This window comes from Thermobia domestica, chromosome 10 (genome assembly GCF_964235325.1).
Source record: "Thermobia domestica chromosome 10, izTheDome1.hap1.1, whole genome shotgun sequence".
NCBI classification, from domain to species: Eukaryota; Metazoa; Arthropoda; class Insecta; order Zygentoma; family Lepismatidae; genus Thermobia; species Thermobia domestica.
Genome location: NC_137463.1, coordinates 232,835,821 through 232,855,452, shown reverse-complemented (window position 1 = coordinate 232,855,452; position 19,632 = coordinate 232,835,821). Strand labels below are relative to the sequence as shown.

Below are 19,632 nucleotides of genomic sequence, written 5' to 3'. Positions count from 1 at the left end.
AATACTACATACAATTTTGCTAGTTATTTGTATATTTTTTTAAAAGAAGTTTTTACTTCTAGGGTTGGCTCGTTTACACCAGCTGTTTTTTTTTTTTTTTTTTTTAATAACTGGTTTCAACCAAAAAAATAAAAAGAACAAAAATGCGAATCGTGTGAACTTCATGGTGACGTTTCCACATGTCAAACCATCTGCATTAGTCTTATTTCCTTTTCACCTTTTAATCAAGGTGTCCCATGTTCAATTCTCGGTCGAACCACAACCCTTCTTTCATGTGTAAACCAAGTAGCGGTTCGGATGTCACTATAAGCGAAAGTCTTCTCCTTGATAACCTCGGTATTACGTAAGGATGTTAAGCCTAAACATACGAAACGAAACCAAATTATATATTTCTGCACGTCTCTTGTTTTATAAAGAAGCCAAGGTTGTTAAATATATTGATTGAAATTGGTAAAATTTATCGATTGCCTACGTAGCTTCCAACATTAGCTTGGATTGGACTTTCAATGATATCTACATACTAAATTTGTAATTTAATACCTCAATTTAGCGTACTGATTATAATACGTTGACCTTTAAATTTTACATGGAAAGCAATAACAGGATTTTCCCGTTATTGTTTTACATTTAAAATAATGACGGGATTTTCCCGATGGCTAGGGCGGGAGTTTCTCAATTTAAGAAATTTACTGACCCGACTTCTTTAAGCTTATGGGACCTCTTCTAGCATAACCCCGTTGTTGCATAATAACACCAAGGCGAAACAAACTTATTTCTGTGAATATGTAATATAAATACATAAAGCAAAATATCTAAATCAAAAAACCTGGTTTAAACTCCAAAAAAGCCTGGTTTAAACTGCCCCCCAAAAAACAGGTTTTTGGCATTTTCAGAAACAACCTTGGTTCTTGCCAACTCTGCTTACTTTTGTATATAGGAGGTTATTTTTTTTTTTTTTTTATTATATACATTGGTTAATCCTTTGGAATTCATAATGTAAAAATGTTGGAGTAAAATTGTTTAAAATATCTTTTCCAAATTCATGGTTTATTTTCCAGGTTTTATATTATTATCGGCATCAACCACTAATTAAATGACTTTTTGTGTTAGAGAGAAGCGAAACAAAGTCTGCTTTATCAATTTAAAGCAGAATTTTGAAAAAAGCCTAAAATTTCCTAAGCAAAAAAGCGAAGCAGAAAAAACCGAGTTTTTTTCCAAAAAAGCCGGTTATTTTCCGAGCCCTTGCATCTCTAGTAGGACCTGATGGAATACCCTCGTATATAATCAAAGCCTGTATTGATATATTTAAACAGTCCATATGGATTGCTTTTAACCTCTCCATTAAAACTTGCACTTTCCCTGATAAATGGAAATCTTCGTTGGTCTGCCAGATACCTAAATCTAATAATAAATGTGAAAATATTGATTTTGGACTCATATTAATCAGTGGCGGATCCAGGGGGGCAATCGCCCCCGCAGAAGAGGAAAGTTTTTTTATAATTTTATATATAAATAAAACCCATCCCAGAGTTTGGAGCTCTTAAAAGTAGCTCTAAGTAGCAGTATTACAATCCACCGCATCCCCTCCCCCTCAGAAGTCCGTCCTGGATCCCCCCCTGATATTGATTTTTTGTACTTTTACGAAAGTATTTGAACAGATATTATATAAACAGATTACTGATCGTGTTAAATCTGCAATTTCAACCTACCAACATGGTTTTATTACTCGCAAATCATCAACAACTTATCCAGTATAAGTCATTGACTCGTTTATTGCTGACTCGTTAGATGAAGGATGCCAAGTTGACGTAATACATATTGACTTTGAGAAGGCTCTCGACAGAGTAAGTCATAAAATACTGTTAAACAAATTAAATCATTATAATTTTTCTTCAACCCTCACAATTTTTCTTTCCATCATATCTAACTGAACGTAAGCACACAATTCTCCATAAAGAATTTAAATTAGACGAGTATTTCAGGTTATCAGGAGCTCCACAAGGCTCTTTACTATTTCTACTATTTATCAACGATCTTCCAGATCATATACCCAACAGTGAAAAATTATTGTTCGCTGATGATCTCAAAATATACGCCAAGATAAAATATGTGCATGATTGTCTTGATTTACAACAGGACTTAGACGATATTGCGAACCGGTGTTCAGTAAATAAACTTCGAGTAAACATACATAAATGTAACATATTATCAGCAGAAGCAAAAGTACCCTTAAATATGATTATAAACTTAGTAATACTTCTATAAGTAGACCTAGACCTAATACAGTTAAAAATCTAGATGTTACATTTGACCCTAAATTAACGTTCATTAAACACATCGAAAATGTTATTCATGATGCATTTAAATTATTAGGATTCATAATTAGAAGTGGTAAAGACTTCAGAAATATTGCAACACTCTTGAAAATGTATTATTCATATGTACGCACAGAGTTGGAATATGCTATTGTGATTTGGAACTAGTGTTGTAAATAGAAAAAAAACCGTTCGTATTTTTTCAGAAATGTACGTTTTTTTTAGAAAAAAAACATTGCCTCTCGTTTTTTTTCTAAATTTCGTTTTTTTTCAAATAGTCATTTGTAATGCATCTTACGTCTATTTAAGTATTAAATATTTTTATGTAAGCATAATCACCGTAAAATGCAACATAAATTAAACGCTAGATACTAATACGCTACAAATATTTTACAATTTACATGAATACCATACCTATTAACAATTCGGGTTTCAGCAGTTTTCATCAATATCAACTAAGAAATAAAAGTAGAAATGAAATTTTGTTTTTTCGCGAAAGCAGGCCTTTAATAAGTACGAAAATAATATCACGAACAGTATAAAATTCAAATAACTTTTCTAAAGGTAAAAACTAATACTACTTTGCCTAATAGTATTTTTCTAAATGTCATATATAAATAATTTGTCGACTAGATATATATGATATGCAGAGCCGGCTCTACCATATATGCAACACGTGCATTTGTGTGGAGCGGCAATTTGGATGGTCCGGCAAAATCTGTCATAAGTATATTATTTCAATTAAATATTTCTTGTTGGAAACAGACTTCATGATGATGGTAGTTACATTTACTAAGCTGACCTTCTATTTGAATACTATATTCATAAATTATGTTTAGGTTGCATTAGTTTAAGGCCACATGGACAATGCTAAATCAAATGGTCGAATAAATCCGAGCACAAATTGCTTGATTGTTGCGAAATGCAAGAATGCAATTCTCAAATAGTAGTGAATATCTGTTCCATTTAGCAAGTTATCACAGTTTTGATATGACAACTAGTCTTACTTTTGTCAGAAACAAGTTCCTTATCATTGAAGATGGAAACAAGTTTTCTAAAAAATGTTAACAGATATAGAAGAGAAATCAAGAAATAAAGATAAAAGAGCTAGTTGCACTGGAATTGCAAACTGATACATTGAGATTGAAGCTCGATAGCGAATTCTATAAAAAGGATTACCATCTTTCCTCTGCAGGTGTGTTTGCTTTATCTTTCACGAACATAATAGATTAATATATATATATATATATATGAAACGGGATTGCATTTTTAGTACGTATTTAAGCCTTTCTGAGTGCATCTACACTTACCCTCACCTTTATTGTTCATGCTGGAGCAGCATACTTAAAATCATGACTTTTAAGATTTGTTCTTTCTGGAGAAAGGGGTAGGCGGCAAATTATGCCATTGCATGGGACGACAAATCGACTACGACCGGCCCTGATGATATGTATATAAAATACATGGATATAGGATGACACAATTTGAAGTAATGCAGGGTGTTTTAAAATTTATATTACGGTTTTGAAACTTTGTAGTATCTATTACAATTAACTTACGTTATAAATATTATATCAAATGAAAAAGCAACTCAAACAGTTTTGTACGCACGCATGTACATGCATTGTTTCTTCTGTCTGTCGTTAGAAAGAAGAAGCAGCAAAGATGGAGATTAGAGAGCAGAACGTTTTTTGTGTTTTAATAAAGACTGAATCTGTACAGTGCAACGGTCTGTGTGAAGAATACTAAGGAGACGCTTGCAACGACGTCCTTATCGTTTGCAGTTGCTACAGGTCTAAAGCCTACAGACTACGGTTTACGTGCCAATTTCGCAAGTGAAATATTGCTGCATAACAATGAAGATTTTCTGGATCGTGTCGTCTTCAGTGATAAATCGACTTTTCACCTAAGAGCTAATGTGAACACTCATAATGTTTGCATCTAACCGTCAGCAAATCCTCAGGAGATTGTACACTTGAAAAGAGACTCCCCTAAATTGAATGTGTTTTGTGCCATATGGCGGAAAGTTTATGGGCCTTTCTCGCCTATCGACTAGATGTGTGCCGTGTGACGAATGAATCTCACATTGAACACTTGTAGCAAAGACTGAGGTGCTCTTTTACTTCATGCATTGCTTATAATTGTACGTAAAATGTAATAAGTACTACGAAGACTTAAAACCCCAAAATTCATTTTGAAACACCCTGCATTTTTCACCAACAGTGTTGGAACTAAGATGTAAAAAGGAGAGAAAATTTTCCTTATAAAGTTATTGTTTACAACAACGATATTATTATTAGTCGAGGCTATAACTACAACAACAACACGAGTTAGTAGTCAAAAAAAAAAAAAAAAAAATGTAATCAAATGTATACTCGGTGGCCCAGGTGGCCAAAGTGTCACACACGAGTGTGTCATTTGTTTAATCCGCTCCTGTGGACACTAATTAAGATATCGGGAAATTATTCTTGCAAGATATGGTTGGACTATAGTTTATCATATTATTTTTTTTTCTTTTGGTGTCGAATTTCCTTTACTTCTTTTTTCCCTGTAGCTTCCTTCGTTGTAGAAAGACCTCCTTAAGACTTGCCAGGTAGATACCTCGGATGGATACCTAACTGTTGACATCAATTGGACGGGCCTGCACGCAGTGTTGTCAATTAAGGAAATTAAAATTTTCCTAAATTTGGGCAAAAAATCAGAAATTTTTGTTTTAAATCCGTACCTATACGTCCGAGTGCAAGTCAACTTACGCCAATCGAACATTTGTCCTTACTTAACAAACGCAAGTACAGATCGTTACAATGGGGTAATTAGGGAACGCACGAAAAATTCGTATTTAGGTTCTAACCCTCGATTTTTCTAGTTTTTCCCTACTTTTCTGTTTACCGTAATATATTTTTGGAATTAGAAGTTTTGTTCCTTAAATATCGTCATAATAATTGTAGGATATATTAGTGATGTACCAATGTTTAATTTAAGATGGTTTGCGTCTGTCTGGTAGCAGTGTTACCAGCTACAGAAAATTTTAATTCCAGATTTTAGGGGTAAATTTTGAAAAAATTATCTGTTTTGTCTCTATTATTTCCCTCTTGTTGGCTATATCGGACCAAACGTACCAGTATCTGGAATTCTCGTCTTTGCTCTACACAACGCACTATAGAAAGTTTCAATAGGATAATTAGGGGAAGTACAATTAAGGTTTACAGTAGACCTTGTTCTCTAATTGGGAAGATAACTGTGATTTTATTAAAGGTAGAATGAGATATTTTTATTGACATGCTTACTTTATTAGATATCGTCACAATACTTGTAGGATGTATTAGAGGAATACCAAAGCTTATTTTAAGGTTAATTTGTGTGTGTCTGATAGTAGTATTGCCAGCTACAGAAAATTTTAATTCCAGATTTTAGCGGCAAATTTTGGGAAAAAATCCCTTTTTTATTTCAATTATTTCCTTCTTGTTGGCTACATTCGAACAAACGTACCAGTGTCTAACAGCCTCATCCTTAGCCTACACAACGCACCATAAAAAGTTTCACTAGTATAATTAGGTAAAGTACAGTTGAGATTTATAATAAACCATGTTCTGGAAATGGTAAGAAAATGGTGAATTTCTGAGGTAGAATGAGATTTTTTTTCAATTTCATGCTTAGTTTGTTATATATCGCCATGATACTTGTAGGATATATTCTTGGAGTACTAAGGTTTATTATCAGATACTTTTCGTCTGTCTGATGGCAGTGATTCCAGCCAAAACAATTAATTCCCGCTTTTATGTGAAAAATTCGGAGAATTTCCCTTTTCCCCTCTATAATTACCCTCTTACTGGCTACATTGAAACAAACGTACCACTACCTGAAAGCTTCCTCTTTGCCCTAAAGAACGCATCATAAAAAGTTTCAATAGGATAATCAGAGAAGCTGTAGTTCCGGCATATTTGATTTTTACTTGTGAGGCGTAAAAAGTTTCAAAATTTCATGTGTGTGACTGAATTTTTTCTTTCCCTCTTTGAATGGAAGCCAGCGACTTCAGGATTTCTCTGTAGCTTGTCAACACACCAAAGATTTTTTTTAGGTGACTTGAACCCATATAGCAGCAGTGGTACTAGATACAAAAAAAATTGAAATTCGGTTAGGGATTTTTTTGTAAATTTTCACCCCTACATTTCCCTCAATAATTTCCCACCCATTGGCAACACTGCAATGCAACTTACACCAAAAAATAGCCACATCCATTTTCTAAGAAACAAGATCTTAACCATATCAATCGGATAAATGGTTTTTGAGCAATAAGTCACTAACTGGAAATGTAGAAAAACGCCAAAAATGACCTGGGGCCGAAAGGAATAATCACACAATTTTGCTAGTATATAGGTACAAAGAAACAAAAGATTTGTAAGTTACGAGGGCTTCGACTCAAGTTCTGTTGATTATTTCAATAATCTGCAACGTAAATCAATAAATAATAGTCGCCAGAAAAAAAACAGACATTTGAAAAAAAACGTGAAAAAGAACGATGTTTTTTATTGAAAAAAAACTTCACAGAAAAAAAACCGTTTTTTTACAACACTATTTGGAACCCCTTGCAACAAAAGTATCGCCAACAAATTGAAAGAGTTTAATCAAAATTACTAAGGTATTTGATATACAAAATAACTGGAATTTATCTCTCACTTGGAACCCATAATACACTGGTAGACAATTTTAATATTTACTCATTAGAACAAAGGTATAATATTGCTGATATGGTATTCCTCCAAAAAATAGTTCAAAGTGAATTTGATTGTCCAAACTTTATAGCTTCATTATACTTCCATGTTCCTTCAGTTAGAACTAGAACTAATAATACAGGTCTCTTCTATCGCAAAAAGTCTAGGACCAATATAATGCTAAAGTCGCCAATCAGGAGAATATGTTCTTTCTATAAAAATTATGAAATTGATATATGGACAATGTCCTGCAAAGCACTTAAAAAAAAAACTTGTAAAAATGAATCATAATATTTCAACACTTTAATTGGGCATATGCCTGTTGTCCTGATAAATAAATAAATTTGTCACATTCAGATCACTTGACAGGGCTGCCAGATTCATCTTCACACAGTTACTATAATAACTTCAGCTACTACAATATTACGTTCAATTATGATAAACAGGGAACAAGCAAATAAAATCACAAAAGTTTACATGGATCACTCTTTTACCTGTCAAATACGACTTTAAAAATAAATATTACACTGAAAAAGAATATTAATACTATTAACGTCGAACGTTTTCATAATCCAAAATACGACTTATTTCCTTGTAACCACAATATCACGAGTTTAAATCGCACACAGATCACCTTGAACGAAATTACGTAGAACCTACAATTACGAGGCAATATATTTCACTTGATCACTAGAGGAAGAATCGAACAGTTAACTTCAAACTCCACAACACATTATAAGGTTATTGGGTTATGAGGTTAGTGTCTGATGAAGACAACGTTACGTTGTTGAAACAGTTACACTGTAATTTAGTTTTTAATAAACAAGTGTATATACTTTGGTCAAAAGTGTTTATTATTTCTTTAGTAAGTTCCAGAGTCCTGATGGATAGAGTTGCAAGTTATTCTATTTTATTCTAATTCTCATTCTGGATTAATGACTCTGTTTCGTATGTATACTTAAACCTGACTTTGAAGTGAAAGTTTTTGAACAAATTGTACAAGAGTACGGTCGTTCTCCAGTATGAGCTCTTTTATGTATGACTAGAGGAGATCGTTGACTAAATCCTTTGCCACAAATATCACATACATGCGGCTTTTCGCCTGTGTGTATTAATTTGTGTTGAGTGTTTAGATCTTGAGTGCGGGAGCGTTTTCCACATATTTCACAGACAAATGGTTTCTCACCAGTGTGTATCCTCAAATGATCAATAAGAGATTTGCGCGAAGCAATGTTCTTTCCGCATATATCACAAACATTCGTATTATCTTTATTATGAGTCCGTAGATGGTCTTTTATTCTTTTGAAATTCTTTCCACAAATATCGCACGTATATTTTCTATCTATATGCTTGTTCTTGTGAGACTGAAAACCTGAATACGACGCAAACTGCGCATTGCATATCTCACATACATATATTTTTTCTCCTGTATGTTCATTTTCATGTGCTTTTAAAGTATATTTTGTAGTAAACGTTTTGCTGCAGAAACTGCAATAATATGTCGGTTCTAAATGTTTTTTCTCATGATGTTTCAAATTTGATTCAAAAGGAAATACTTTCTCACAATAAGAACAAGGAAATGGTGTACTATGAATTTTCATATGAACTTTCAAGTTTTGTAATGTTTTGCACTTTTTAGAACATGTACTACACTCAAAATTATGTACACTATTATGCGTTTCTATATGAAGTTTTAAGTACCTTTTAAGATATGTCTTCTTACACACATTGCATTCTACATAATTATTTTGTCGTTTAGATTGTAGCGTTTCACTTGATTGAGACAATGTACCAGGTTTATCACGCCACTTTTGCAATTCTTTTTCATCATGTAAATTTTTCTCCACCAAGGCTTCGTTTGAAAAGCTTTGGATTGCAATGTTAACATTATTTTCCTCACTATTGTCTTTCTTAAGATTTGTATCTTCAGAGTCATGCCATCCTTTACTGCTTTCTGACATGTGTTTGTTGACTGGTTCGGTGGGTTGTTGCTCTCTGTAAACAAAGGTAAAATATAAATCAAGTGTCAGGGAACAATCTTCATTTCCATCAAACATCTGTTTGTTTACAAGGCAAATTATAATGGTAGTGGACCCATATCGAATTAAATAAAATAATTACTGCAGTGTGTGAACTAAATTGAAGACATTAAAGTTAGTCACGAAAGCACTTCATATACCGAAAAACATATATTTCTGAGCAAAGAAAGTATTTCTCTTATACGTAGATTAACATTATAGAACGTTCGTACGTGGTAGGTCATACGAGTACTAATGTATTTTCTATTCCATGAAAAGAATAAAAAAAAGGTACTCTTACATGAAAACTTATTGGATAGCGAGCTCTAGTTTACCATGATGGCACTAGTTAATTAAGAGTGAATATTTTTGAATTATTGAAAAAAAAAAAAAAATAAATGATTATTAGTTTGCTTCTAGAATTGAGGTACTTACATTCAGCGCCTCATAATAGTAATATACAGTGTTTGTCCGGGAAGTAACAGGACTGATTTTATTCCGCCATGACTGTACTTCGGAGCGTGCGCGCACCGACTGGATCCGGTAGAGGGCGTTCCTAGTTAACGAACGAGCGGCTGGTCAGTTGTCTCCACGAGCACACGGAGAGTCAGGACAGGCTCTTTTGCGCGACGTGTTTCTGTGAGTGGTGCAAGCCGAAAATGCAGCGTTCGTTAGAGCAGAGGTACGCGATTAAATTCTGTGTTAAACTCGGTAAATCTGCGACAGAGACGTTTGATATGATCAAGCAGGCTTACCCAGATGATGCTTTAGCAAGAAGTGGTGTATTTCGGTGGCGCAAGGCCTTTTCGGAGGGCCGGGAAGAGGTCACCGATGAAGACCGTGCTGGAAGACCTTCGACTTCGACAAACACCGACAATATGATTCGTGTGCGCGAAGTTTTGAACTCAGACCGTCGACTAAGTATTCGTTTAATTGCCCAGATGTTAAATTTACCAAAAACTGTGGTTCATGAAATTGTGACGGAGTATTTGAACATGCGCAAGGTGTGCGCGAAGATTGTCCCAGAAGTGCTCACTGACGACCAGAAATTGCGGAGAGTGGAATTGTGCCAAGAAAAAAAAAAAAATTGAATATGTGTGAAAGTGACTCCCAATTTTTGAATAACGTAATCACAGGTGACGAATCATGGATCTTTGAGTATGATCCCGAGACAGAGGCAATCTTCCGAGTGGCACATGCCGGCGTCTCCTCGCCCAAAAAAGGGAAGAATGAGCAAATCCAAAGTGAAAACGATGCTCATTGTCTTTTTTGACATCAAAGGCATCGTCCACCATGAATTCGTCCCTCCTGGATAAGCCGTCAACGCCAAGTTTTACGTGGAAGTGCTCAAGAGACTCAAACGAAGGGTCAATCGGGTCCGACCAGACATCGGAGCCGACTGGAAGCTGCACCACGACAACGCCCCAGCTCACACCGCCCTTCTTGTGAACAGCTACCTGACCAAGGCCGGCATCCCAACGCTTCCGCAGCCGCCCTACAGCCCAGATGTGCCCCCCCGGGACTTCTTTTTGTTTCCTCGCCTGAAACGCCCGATGAAAGGCAAGCATTTTGAGACGACAGAGGGGATCCAAGCAGCTTGCACCGCGGCTCTCAAGGCTATTCCGGAGAATGACTTCCGTGACGCCTTCAATGCTTGGAAATCGCGCTGGCAGCGCTGCATCGACGCAGAAGGAGACTATTTTGAAAGTTTTTAAAGAATTGTAACGATTGGCTCAATATTTTTTTTTAAAATCGACTCAGTCCTATTACTTTCCGGACAAACCCTGTATGATTGAGTATTATGTTTTTAGGTTTGCATTGGCTTGGATTTAATTTTAGAGTACTGTTTAGCTGCGAGGCTATATGGGACGTGGACCTACAGTTTAACGTGAGATCCGAAATAGATGAATTTCCATCGGGAATCGAACCAGTTTCCCACGCCAGAGACGCGTACGCTACCCACACAGCCATGATGGAACATATGTTTATCAATATTATATATATATATATATATATATATATATGTGGGTTCGTAACGTAGTGTGGGTTCCTGTCAAAACGGCATATGAATATATTGAATACGCAGACGCGGACAAACGACAACGGGTTGGTCTTCCAGTTTGGGGATTAGGATTTGGCTAACAACCAAAACCTATTAAAAAAAAAAAGAAAAAAAAGAAAAAGGTACTTGTTCTAAAACATTCAGAGAAGCTTCGGACCAGGACTGATAACTTGGCTCGACCTTAAGAAACCAAAATCAACATGAGATTTGAATCAGGGAATGTGGAATACAAGAGGTCTTTATAAGATAGGCGCATTGCGCATTAAAAGCTGTATTAAGTGAGTTAGAGAAATATACGATGGAGGTAAGGAAGTTACGAGGTGGTATCAAAAATTTTCTAAGCTAGTTCTGTAACACGTCAACAGATGGCAGCGCAAGGCTGCACGCACAGGACAGGGAACATCGTCTTGTGTACACTGAGAGTTGTGCAGCAGCTGATATTCTGACCATGCGCATTGCCACGTCTACGATTTCATCATGGACAGCAAGTTAGAACAACGAATGAACGTGAAATTCTGTGTGAAACTGGATAAATCCGCCACAGAGACGCTTAATATGATTCGACCAGTGTACGGCAAGGCTGTAATGGGCCGTTTGAGATGTTTTGAGTGGCACGTGCGCTTCAAAATCGAAGGAAAATCACTGGAAGACGACTAGAGATCAGGACGATCTTCGAAGAGTACAACAGCCGAAAATGTCGAAACCATTCGGCAACTTGTGCATGACGATCGTCGCAGAACAATCAACAATATTGCTGTCATTACCAGTTTGTCATATCCTCAATTGTGATTTGGCCATCGCTGTGTTGCTTCCAAGTTCGTCCCCAGGTTGCTGGTTCAGAAGCTAAAGCGTCGAAGTCTGCCAAGAACTCCGTCAGTGTGCTGTAGATGCCTCGCTCTTCATGTCGAGGATCAATATCTTTGACGAAACTTGGGTGTACGGGTAAGAGCCTGAGATAAAGCAACAGTCTTCACAGTGGAAGAATCCATTATCTCCATGACCGGAAAAGGTGAAACAGGTCCGCAGCTTGACCAAGTGCAGGCCCATCATCTTTGTCGACATTCGCAGCATTATGCATCACGAACTCGTCCCCGGAGGCCAGACTATCAACAGTGAGTTCTACTGCCAGGTTTTAAGGCGTCTGAGGGGAGACATTCGACGAAAGCGACCTGATCTGTAGCGCGCGAAAACCTGGCATGCTCCATGACGACAATACACCCTCTCCCCATGTTCCCACACGTGAGTTTCTCCCCAGAAACGAGATGATCGAACTTCCGCAACCACTCTACTCGCCAGATTTGGCTCCTGGGAACTTAGCTATCTTCCCGAAGCTGATTTCCAGCTCAAAGATCGCCGTTTGGACACTACTGTGGAAATCCAGCGCGAATCGCAGAAGGTGATTGACATGTTTGCAAAAGAAGACTTCCAGGACACATTCTACTAGTGGCAGAAACGCTCGGAGCGCTGCACTTCTGTACAAAGTGACTATTTTGAAGATAATAGTGTGTAAACATAGATAAATAAATTACTTTCTTGTAAACAGAATTAGTCTCGAAACTTGTTGATACTGGAAAGGAAATATAAAAAATCAACTAGAAACAGGTTCTTCGTTCACAAACGAATATCACGAATTAAACAAATACCGAAATTCTGTGTTAGTTTCAGACAAATATTACCAGAAATATACATATTTTTGTAACTGAGCATCCGCCATCTTGGATAACGTCATTCCAGGGAAATATGTCGGATGTTCACCTTAGTGAAAATAATTACTAGGACACCTATTAAGCGTTAAAAAAAAAAAAAGCGAAATTCCATGTTAATCAGCCAAGTATCATTAGCCGAAATAAGAACATTTTTGTGATTAAGCAGCCATACATCCCTATGACGTTCTAGATGTCGAATATCAACCAAGTAAAGAAATAATAATAGTAGTAACAATAATAATTAAAAGACTTTTCTGAAGAAAAAAAATCTCCGTACTTAAACCTTCCTGTAGAACCACACCTAGATCCAAGCCTACAAAAGAAGTAAATGCTACCGAATTGGGATGTGGGTCCTACTTTTGTTATAAAATGACGCTAGTAAATTTAGCGCAAATATTCTTGCTTCCCAGAAAAACAAATTTCAAAATGAATCGGCTTACTCATACAAGGCAACCTGCACTTATTTTTGTATCACAATGAAGTAGACTACAGAATCTGGTGTTATAGTTGCTATGATTATAATAGGCCACCAGCGAAGCTAATTCGCCTTGATCTATGCCAACGACAGTGGCAGAACTACTGCTTGCGAAGCCGCCCACAAGTCGAGGGGTTTGATTATGTCTAGAGTGCGCAAATCTTGGTTTATACCTAATCAGGAATTAACTATCAAAGATAAGAGAAATGCGAATTCGTATTTGTGATCACATTTTAATATGCAAAAATTTAACACATAAATAATTATGAAAGCTGTATTAAGTCTAGTTGGAATATAGAACGACACAGGCAAATTTTATAATACGCAAGTCTAATTCAATAGAGATTGTTTCCGCAATTAGACATTAGACAAACAACAGTGCATGACCTCAGTACAACACCAATCAATCCAGAACGTCTCAACAACGTGTCTCAGAGGTCAGTGTAGAGCAATTTGGTCTCCATGGGATATCGCAGCTGCAGTCCGACCCAGTTCTGCTACTATCCACTGACTTCGGAAGCGGCAATTCATGTGGGCTCGAGAACACGTGGATTGACATTTAGATGACTGGTAACGTGTAGCATAGTCAAATGAGTCAAGATTCAAGTTGTTACGTGCTGGTAATAGAATCAGGATGTGGCGCAGACCCTACGAAGCCATGGACTCAAGTCAACAAGGCACTCTCAAGCTGGTAGTGCTTGCGTAATGGTTTGGGACGTGTTTATATGGCATGGTTTGGATTCTAAAGTCCACCTGAACCATCATTGACCGGTGATCGTTTTGTTCAATTGCTTGGTGACCATCTCTGGCCCTTTATGGACTTCGTGTAACCTGCCATTTCGGGATGACAATGCACTATGGCACTGGTATGCAATACTGGTGGTATGAGACTGGTTTGAGAACCATTCTGGCCATTTTCAACGTATTATTTGTTCCCGTCGATATCCGGACATTAACCCTATCAAACAAATGTGAGATATCAACGAAGGAACCATTCGTGCCAGGACCCTCCAATTACAATAACCAGCGAACTGAGGACGACAATCCAGGCTGCTTGTTTGCGCATACTTCTAGCGCACTACCATCGACTTATCGCGTCTCTGTCATATCGAGTTGCTGCACTTTTCCCTGCTCAAGAAGGTCCCATATGTTATTAGGTATGTATCCCATGATCTTTAGCTCTTTAATGTATATATTACAAAGCTTTAAAAGTTAACTTTGTGTTTAAAGTAATGTTAACAAATGTAAACACTAATTCCTCCGAGAAAAGTGGTCCTAAACTATTTTACCCCTGGGGAGATGCCCTCTCACCAGGTGTCTCACAAAGTGACAGATAGGAGAATATGAGCTGGATATAGTAAGTATTGGGGAACCTAGAGCGGACTAAACCAGTACTACAGCCTTGTAGTTGGTGAAGGGATTCACAAAGGCTAAGGGATATAAACCTGAAAAATTACTTGACCCTTTACGTTGGGCGTGAAGTTAACAACAACTCTTAAGAAATCAGACGAATGCCTCGGAAGAAGATAGAGAACAAAGAAGAAGAAACGGTATAGAAAAAATGATTATGGCAACATGAATGTAAGGACATGTTAGCTGCAAGAAGAACACAGGAAATAAAACAGGAAATCCTGAAAACTGGCATACAGATTGCAGCATTAGAAGAAGCCAAATGTCACAGAGCATGCAGACTAGATACCAAGGATGCTACAATATTTTACACTGGACTTTAACAAAGAACTGGCCAACACAGAACAGTGTTCATAGTAACGAAAGAAGTGAGAAAGCGTATTAAAATACATCTCAATAAATAAAAGAATCAGCTCACTCACTCAGAATAGAAAACAGAATAAGAAACATAACCATTATAACCGCACGCGTCCCCATCGAGAGAAAAAAACGAACAGAGAAGGAAGATTTTCTTTGATAAACTGGATAAAACATTTGAACATGACCTGGAACACTTCAACATTCAAATATGAAGACAGGATAACAACCAAGGCGTTAGTGGAATACACACTATCCATGATAAAAGCAATAATAATGGAGATCTTCTATGTCAATTAGCAATCACGAGGAACTTATTATAAAAAGCGCCTTTTTTCTACACAACGGAATATCCCAGGTGGAAACTGAGTCAATCAAATAGACAACGCCTTCATTAATCGAAGATAGGTTTCATCTGTTCTAGACGTTAAAAGCTAAGAAAACTTAACTGCGACCCAGGCCATTTTGTATTGAAGACAAAAGTACGAGAAAAACGGGAACACACGTAGATAAAAACAAAGAGGGAGAAAAATGGAACATACACAAACTGGAAAGAGAAGAAGGTAGACAGCAATACCAAGAGATGATGATGATGATAATTTGGAGTTTAACGTCCCGTTCAGCAGCGAGGCTATATGAGACGTGGACCCACTGATTAACGTGGAATCAGAACCACATGAGCTCCCGCTGGGAATCGAACCTGGGTCTCCCACGCCAAAGGCGCGTACGCTAACCGTTTAGCCATGAAGGAGCTCAGCAATACCAGAAGAATATAACACAAAAATGAAGAACGGAGGAGGACAGAACTAATACCAAAACAGTGACAAAGAATACAGCGCGTTCTAAAAGAAATAATGAAATAAACAGCTAGAAATAAACAGAGAAAAACAGATGCCGCATGGTTTGATGAGAAATGCGAAAAAGCTATAAAAGAAAAGCAAGCAGCAAGGTTAAGGATGATACAGAGAGAAACAAGGGGAAATGTAAAGAGATACAAAGAGAAAAGGATAGGAAATAGCATGTGCAGGAAGAAAAAGGCAGAAATGCTGAAGTCATAAATAGTGAAGATAGACAGTAAATAAAAGGAAACGAGAAAAGAATCCATGGTAATCAAGAAAATAAACAAAATTGGACGTGAAGGCAAGAACAGAGATATAATAGGAGATCAATACAAACAACTACAAAAATGGTACTATTCTTCCACCACTAACAGGAAGAAGAATTGGAGGTAATTTGTTGCATTACCAGGGTGTCTACTAAAATTCCAAAAATAAAATTTCGTGACCCTTTCTTTACCAAATCATAAAATTTTCTAACATTTTCAAGAGCGAATTTGCGTGTGAATTAGGCCGACTTTTCATCCATGCGATAGAAACGTACTTTGCTTGCGATTTGGTAGCGTCTAAAGCCGACCATAGACATTTTTGGTGGTGAATTTTGACGTTTTATAGAACAGAATTTTCCAATCTGTACTTATATTTGTACAGTTAAAAAAAAAAAAAAAACAACCTAAATTGCGTGACTTTTTCGTGACTTTCGTGACCGATAGACACCCTGATTACCAGCAAGAGGAAGAAGAAGAAGGAATTGCAGGCACGGATATAGAAGGAAGAACGGGAAGGGAACATCTGGAATATGACGGAAAACCCATCATCACATAAGGAAATACAAACCATGAACAGAATGAATTAAAAGATGAACAATAAGAAATCTGGCGAAGATAATGTAGAATTAGAGATAACCAAGGAGGCAGTATTAGCTATAAAGAACAAGATCCACGAACTCCTCAAATATATATGGAAAGAAGAACGGTTGCCTGAGGGATGGAAAGTAGGCATTATCTGACCAATGAAAATATAATACGCAATGATATTAAAGTGGTTTCAGGTCCAGTAGAGGCACAACAGAGCAGGTATCTATTAATCACAACAGATAATTTAAAAACATTATGACCACAATCTAATGTTCAGCCAGGAAAAAGGGAAGACAAATAACTAGGTGGATAGATGATGCAACAAACGACCTACGGAACTGAAAATGAAATGGTGGCAAATCACTTGGAAGGCCAAATTCCAGAAAGAGTTCTAGCGCCATGTGGTAAGATAAAGTAAACTGTTTTGTCTCTATATATTTTCAATTTGAGAAGGTAAAATCTTGAAACAGCATTTTTCAGTGACAAAATTATCAGTGAATTCTGAACCATGTTCTAAACATCTATGCAATTGTGTTATTCTTTAACGTTTTCTTTTAGCTAAAATTACTCACTTTGTTTTCGAAGGAATTTCTGAAATCGAAGCATGATCCAAGGTATGCGGTGAAGGACAGGAAACAGAACCAGATCCTGTAGAAGACTGCAACTGAAATGAAGACTCAGAAGTGGTCGATTCTAGTGCTTCTGTCTCTTTACCTCCATACGCTAATTCTTCTTCTTCTTCTTCTTCTTTAATTCCTATTCTCAGGTAATCATTACTATCATCATCTTGAGAGAAATAGTCCGATATTTCCAGATTTTCATCTCTTGGAATAGTGTCATCCTTCTCTACTTTACAAACAATCTGTAATAATTAGAACAAGATACACGTTCATTAAGGCAATAGTTGAAAGCAGTATTTTCCGCGCAATTTATTTCTGCGTTCACATGTTTTTGGATACTATCACATGAATTAAAAAATAAAACATTGTGACGAAAATAAAATAAAAGCACTGTGACGATTATCTTTCATTAGAATTTGTAAACTTAATTCAGAATAAGTTTATTTCTTTGTTATTTAGCTTCTGTTTGAGTAACAAAGCAATGCGAGATATGCATTTTCAGTTTAACGTGGAATCCAAACACATGCTCTCCCATCGAAAAACTATAATTTCTCACACCTAAAGCGAGGAACCTAATTATTTAGCATTGAAAGACCTCTATTAGAAAAAATAAACACACGTTGCACATAAGATGGACAATGCAGGAATTACAGGGCCATATTCGTATTTGAGAAGACAAAAATTTACAGGATTTTACGCGACGAGCTACATATGCGTAAAGTTGCTGTAAAGTGGATGTCTCATGCAGTAAGTGAAGTGGAAAAGTTGACACGTTACGAAACTTGCCGTGTGCATCTAACGCGTTATGAGGAGGAGGGAGACAATATGCTTGCGAGAATCGTCACCATAGATAAATTTTGGGCGAAACGCCAGTCCGTGGAATGGCGTCATTCAGGTTCACCACACAGGAAGAAAGTTCGACGCAATCCCTCTCCTTTCAAGTTAATGGTGATCATAGCCTATGACATTAGAGGACTTATTTTGTGCCATTTCGTTCCACACGGACAACCTTTAATGCACTGTACTATTGTCGCACTTTCCTGCAACGACACCTACGACGGGTTATTTGGGAGAAACTTTCTGAATATCTACACGATAGTGTTGTTAAAAAAAAAAAAAAGTGGTTTTCTTTCAATAAAAAACACCGTTTTTTATGTTTTTTTTTCCATATGTCTGTTTTTTTTCTGGCAACTATTATTTATTTATTTACGTTGAAGATTATTGAAATAATCAACAAAACTTGAGTCGAAGCTCTCGTAACTTACAAATTGTTTATTTCTTTGTACTTATACGAGAAAAATCGTGTGATTATCCCTTTCGGACCCAGGTCATTATGGCGTTTTCCTACATTTTCAGTTAGTGACTTATTGCTCAAAAAACATTTACCCGATTGATATGGTTAAGACCTTGCTTTTAGAAAAGGAATATGGCTATTTTTTAGGGTAAGTTACATTGCAGTGTTGAAAAGGGGTGGGAAATTACTGAACGAAATGTAGGGGTGAAAATTTACAAAAAATTCGCTAACCGAATTTCAAGATTTTTTTGTATCTAGCACCACTGTTGCCACATGGGCCCAAGTCACCTAAAAGAATTCTTGGTGTGTTGACAAGGTACAGTGAAAACCTGAAGTCGCTAGCTTCTATTCAAAGAGAGAAAGAAAAAATTCGCTGTCACCATACACATGAAATTTTGACACTTTTTACGCCTCAGAAGCAAAAATCAACAGATATGCCGGGGCTACATCTTCTCTGATTGTCCTATTGAAACTTTTTATGGTGCGTTCTGTACGCCAAAGAGAAGGCTTTCAGATAGTGGTACATTTGTTCCAATGTAGCGAGTAAAAGGGAAATAATAGAGGGGAAAAGAGAAAATTTGACGAATTTTTCACCTAAAATCGGGAATTAATCGTATAGGTTGGAAACACTGCCATCAGACAGACGAAAGTAAACCTTGGTACCCCAAGAATATATCCTACATGTATCATGGCGATATCTAACAAAGCATGAAATTAAAAAAAAAAAAAAATCTCATTCTACCTCAGAAATTCACAATTTTCTTACCATTTACAGAACATGGTTTATTATAAGCCTCAACTGTACTTCCCCTAATTATTCTAAAGAAACTTTTTATGGTGTGCTGTGTAGGCTAAGGACAAGGCTTTCAGACAGTTGTACGTTTGTTCGAATGTAGCCAACAAGAGGGAAATAATAAAGACAAAAAGGGATTTTTTTTAATTTCCCATAAAATCGGGAATTAAAATTTTC

The 19,632-nt window shown here is 36.6% G+C and overlaps 1 protein-coding gene across 6 annotated transcripts in view; it reads right to left on the bottom strand.

Moving 5' to 3' along the window:
• Positions 1 to 6,808: 6,808 nt before the first annotated feature.
• LOC145663073 (uncharacterized) overlaps positions 6,809 to 19,632 on the bottom strand; it is a 31,204-nt gene continuing 18,380 nt past the window's right edge. For all 6 annotated transcript variants that reach the window (XM_081729269.1, XM_081729265.1, XM_081729270.1 and 3 more), the window contains exons 3-4: positions 17,321 to 17,610; positions 6,809 to 9,022 (exon numbers count right to left, since the gene is read on the bottom strand). In XM_081729269.1, the coding sequence (XP_081585395.1) occupies positions 7,960 to 9,022; positions 17,321 to 17,610 (1,353 nt within the window). In that variant the 3' untranslated portion in view covers positions 6,809 to 7,959. The remainder of the gene's footprint in view (positions 9,023 to 17,320; positions 17,611 to 19,632) is intronic.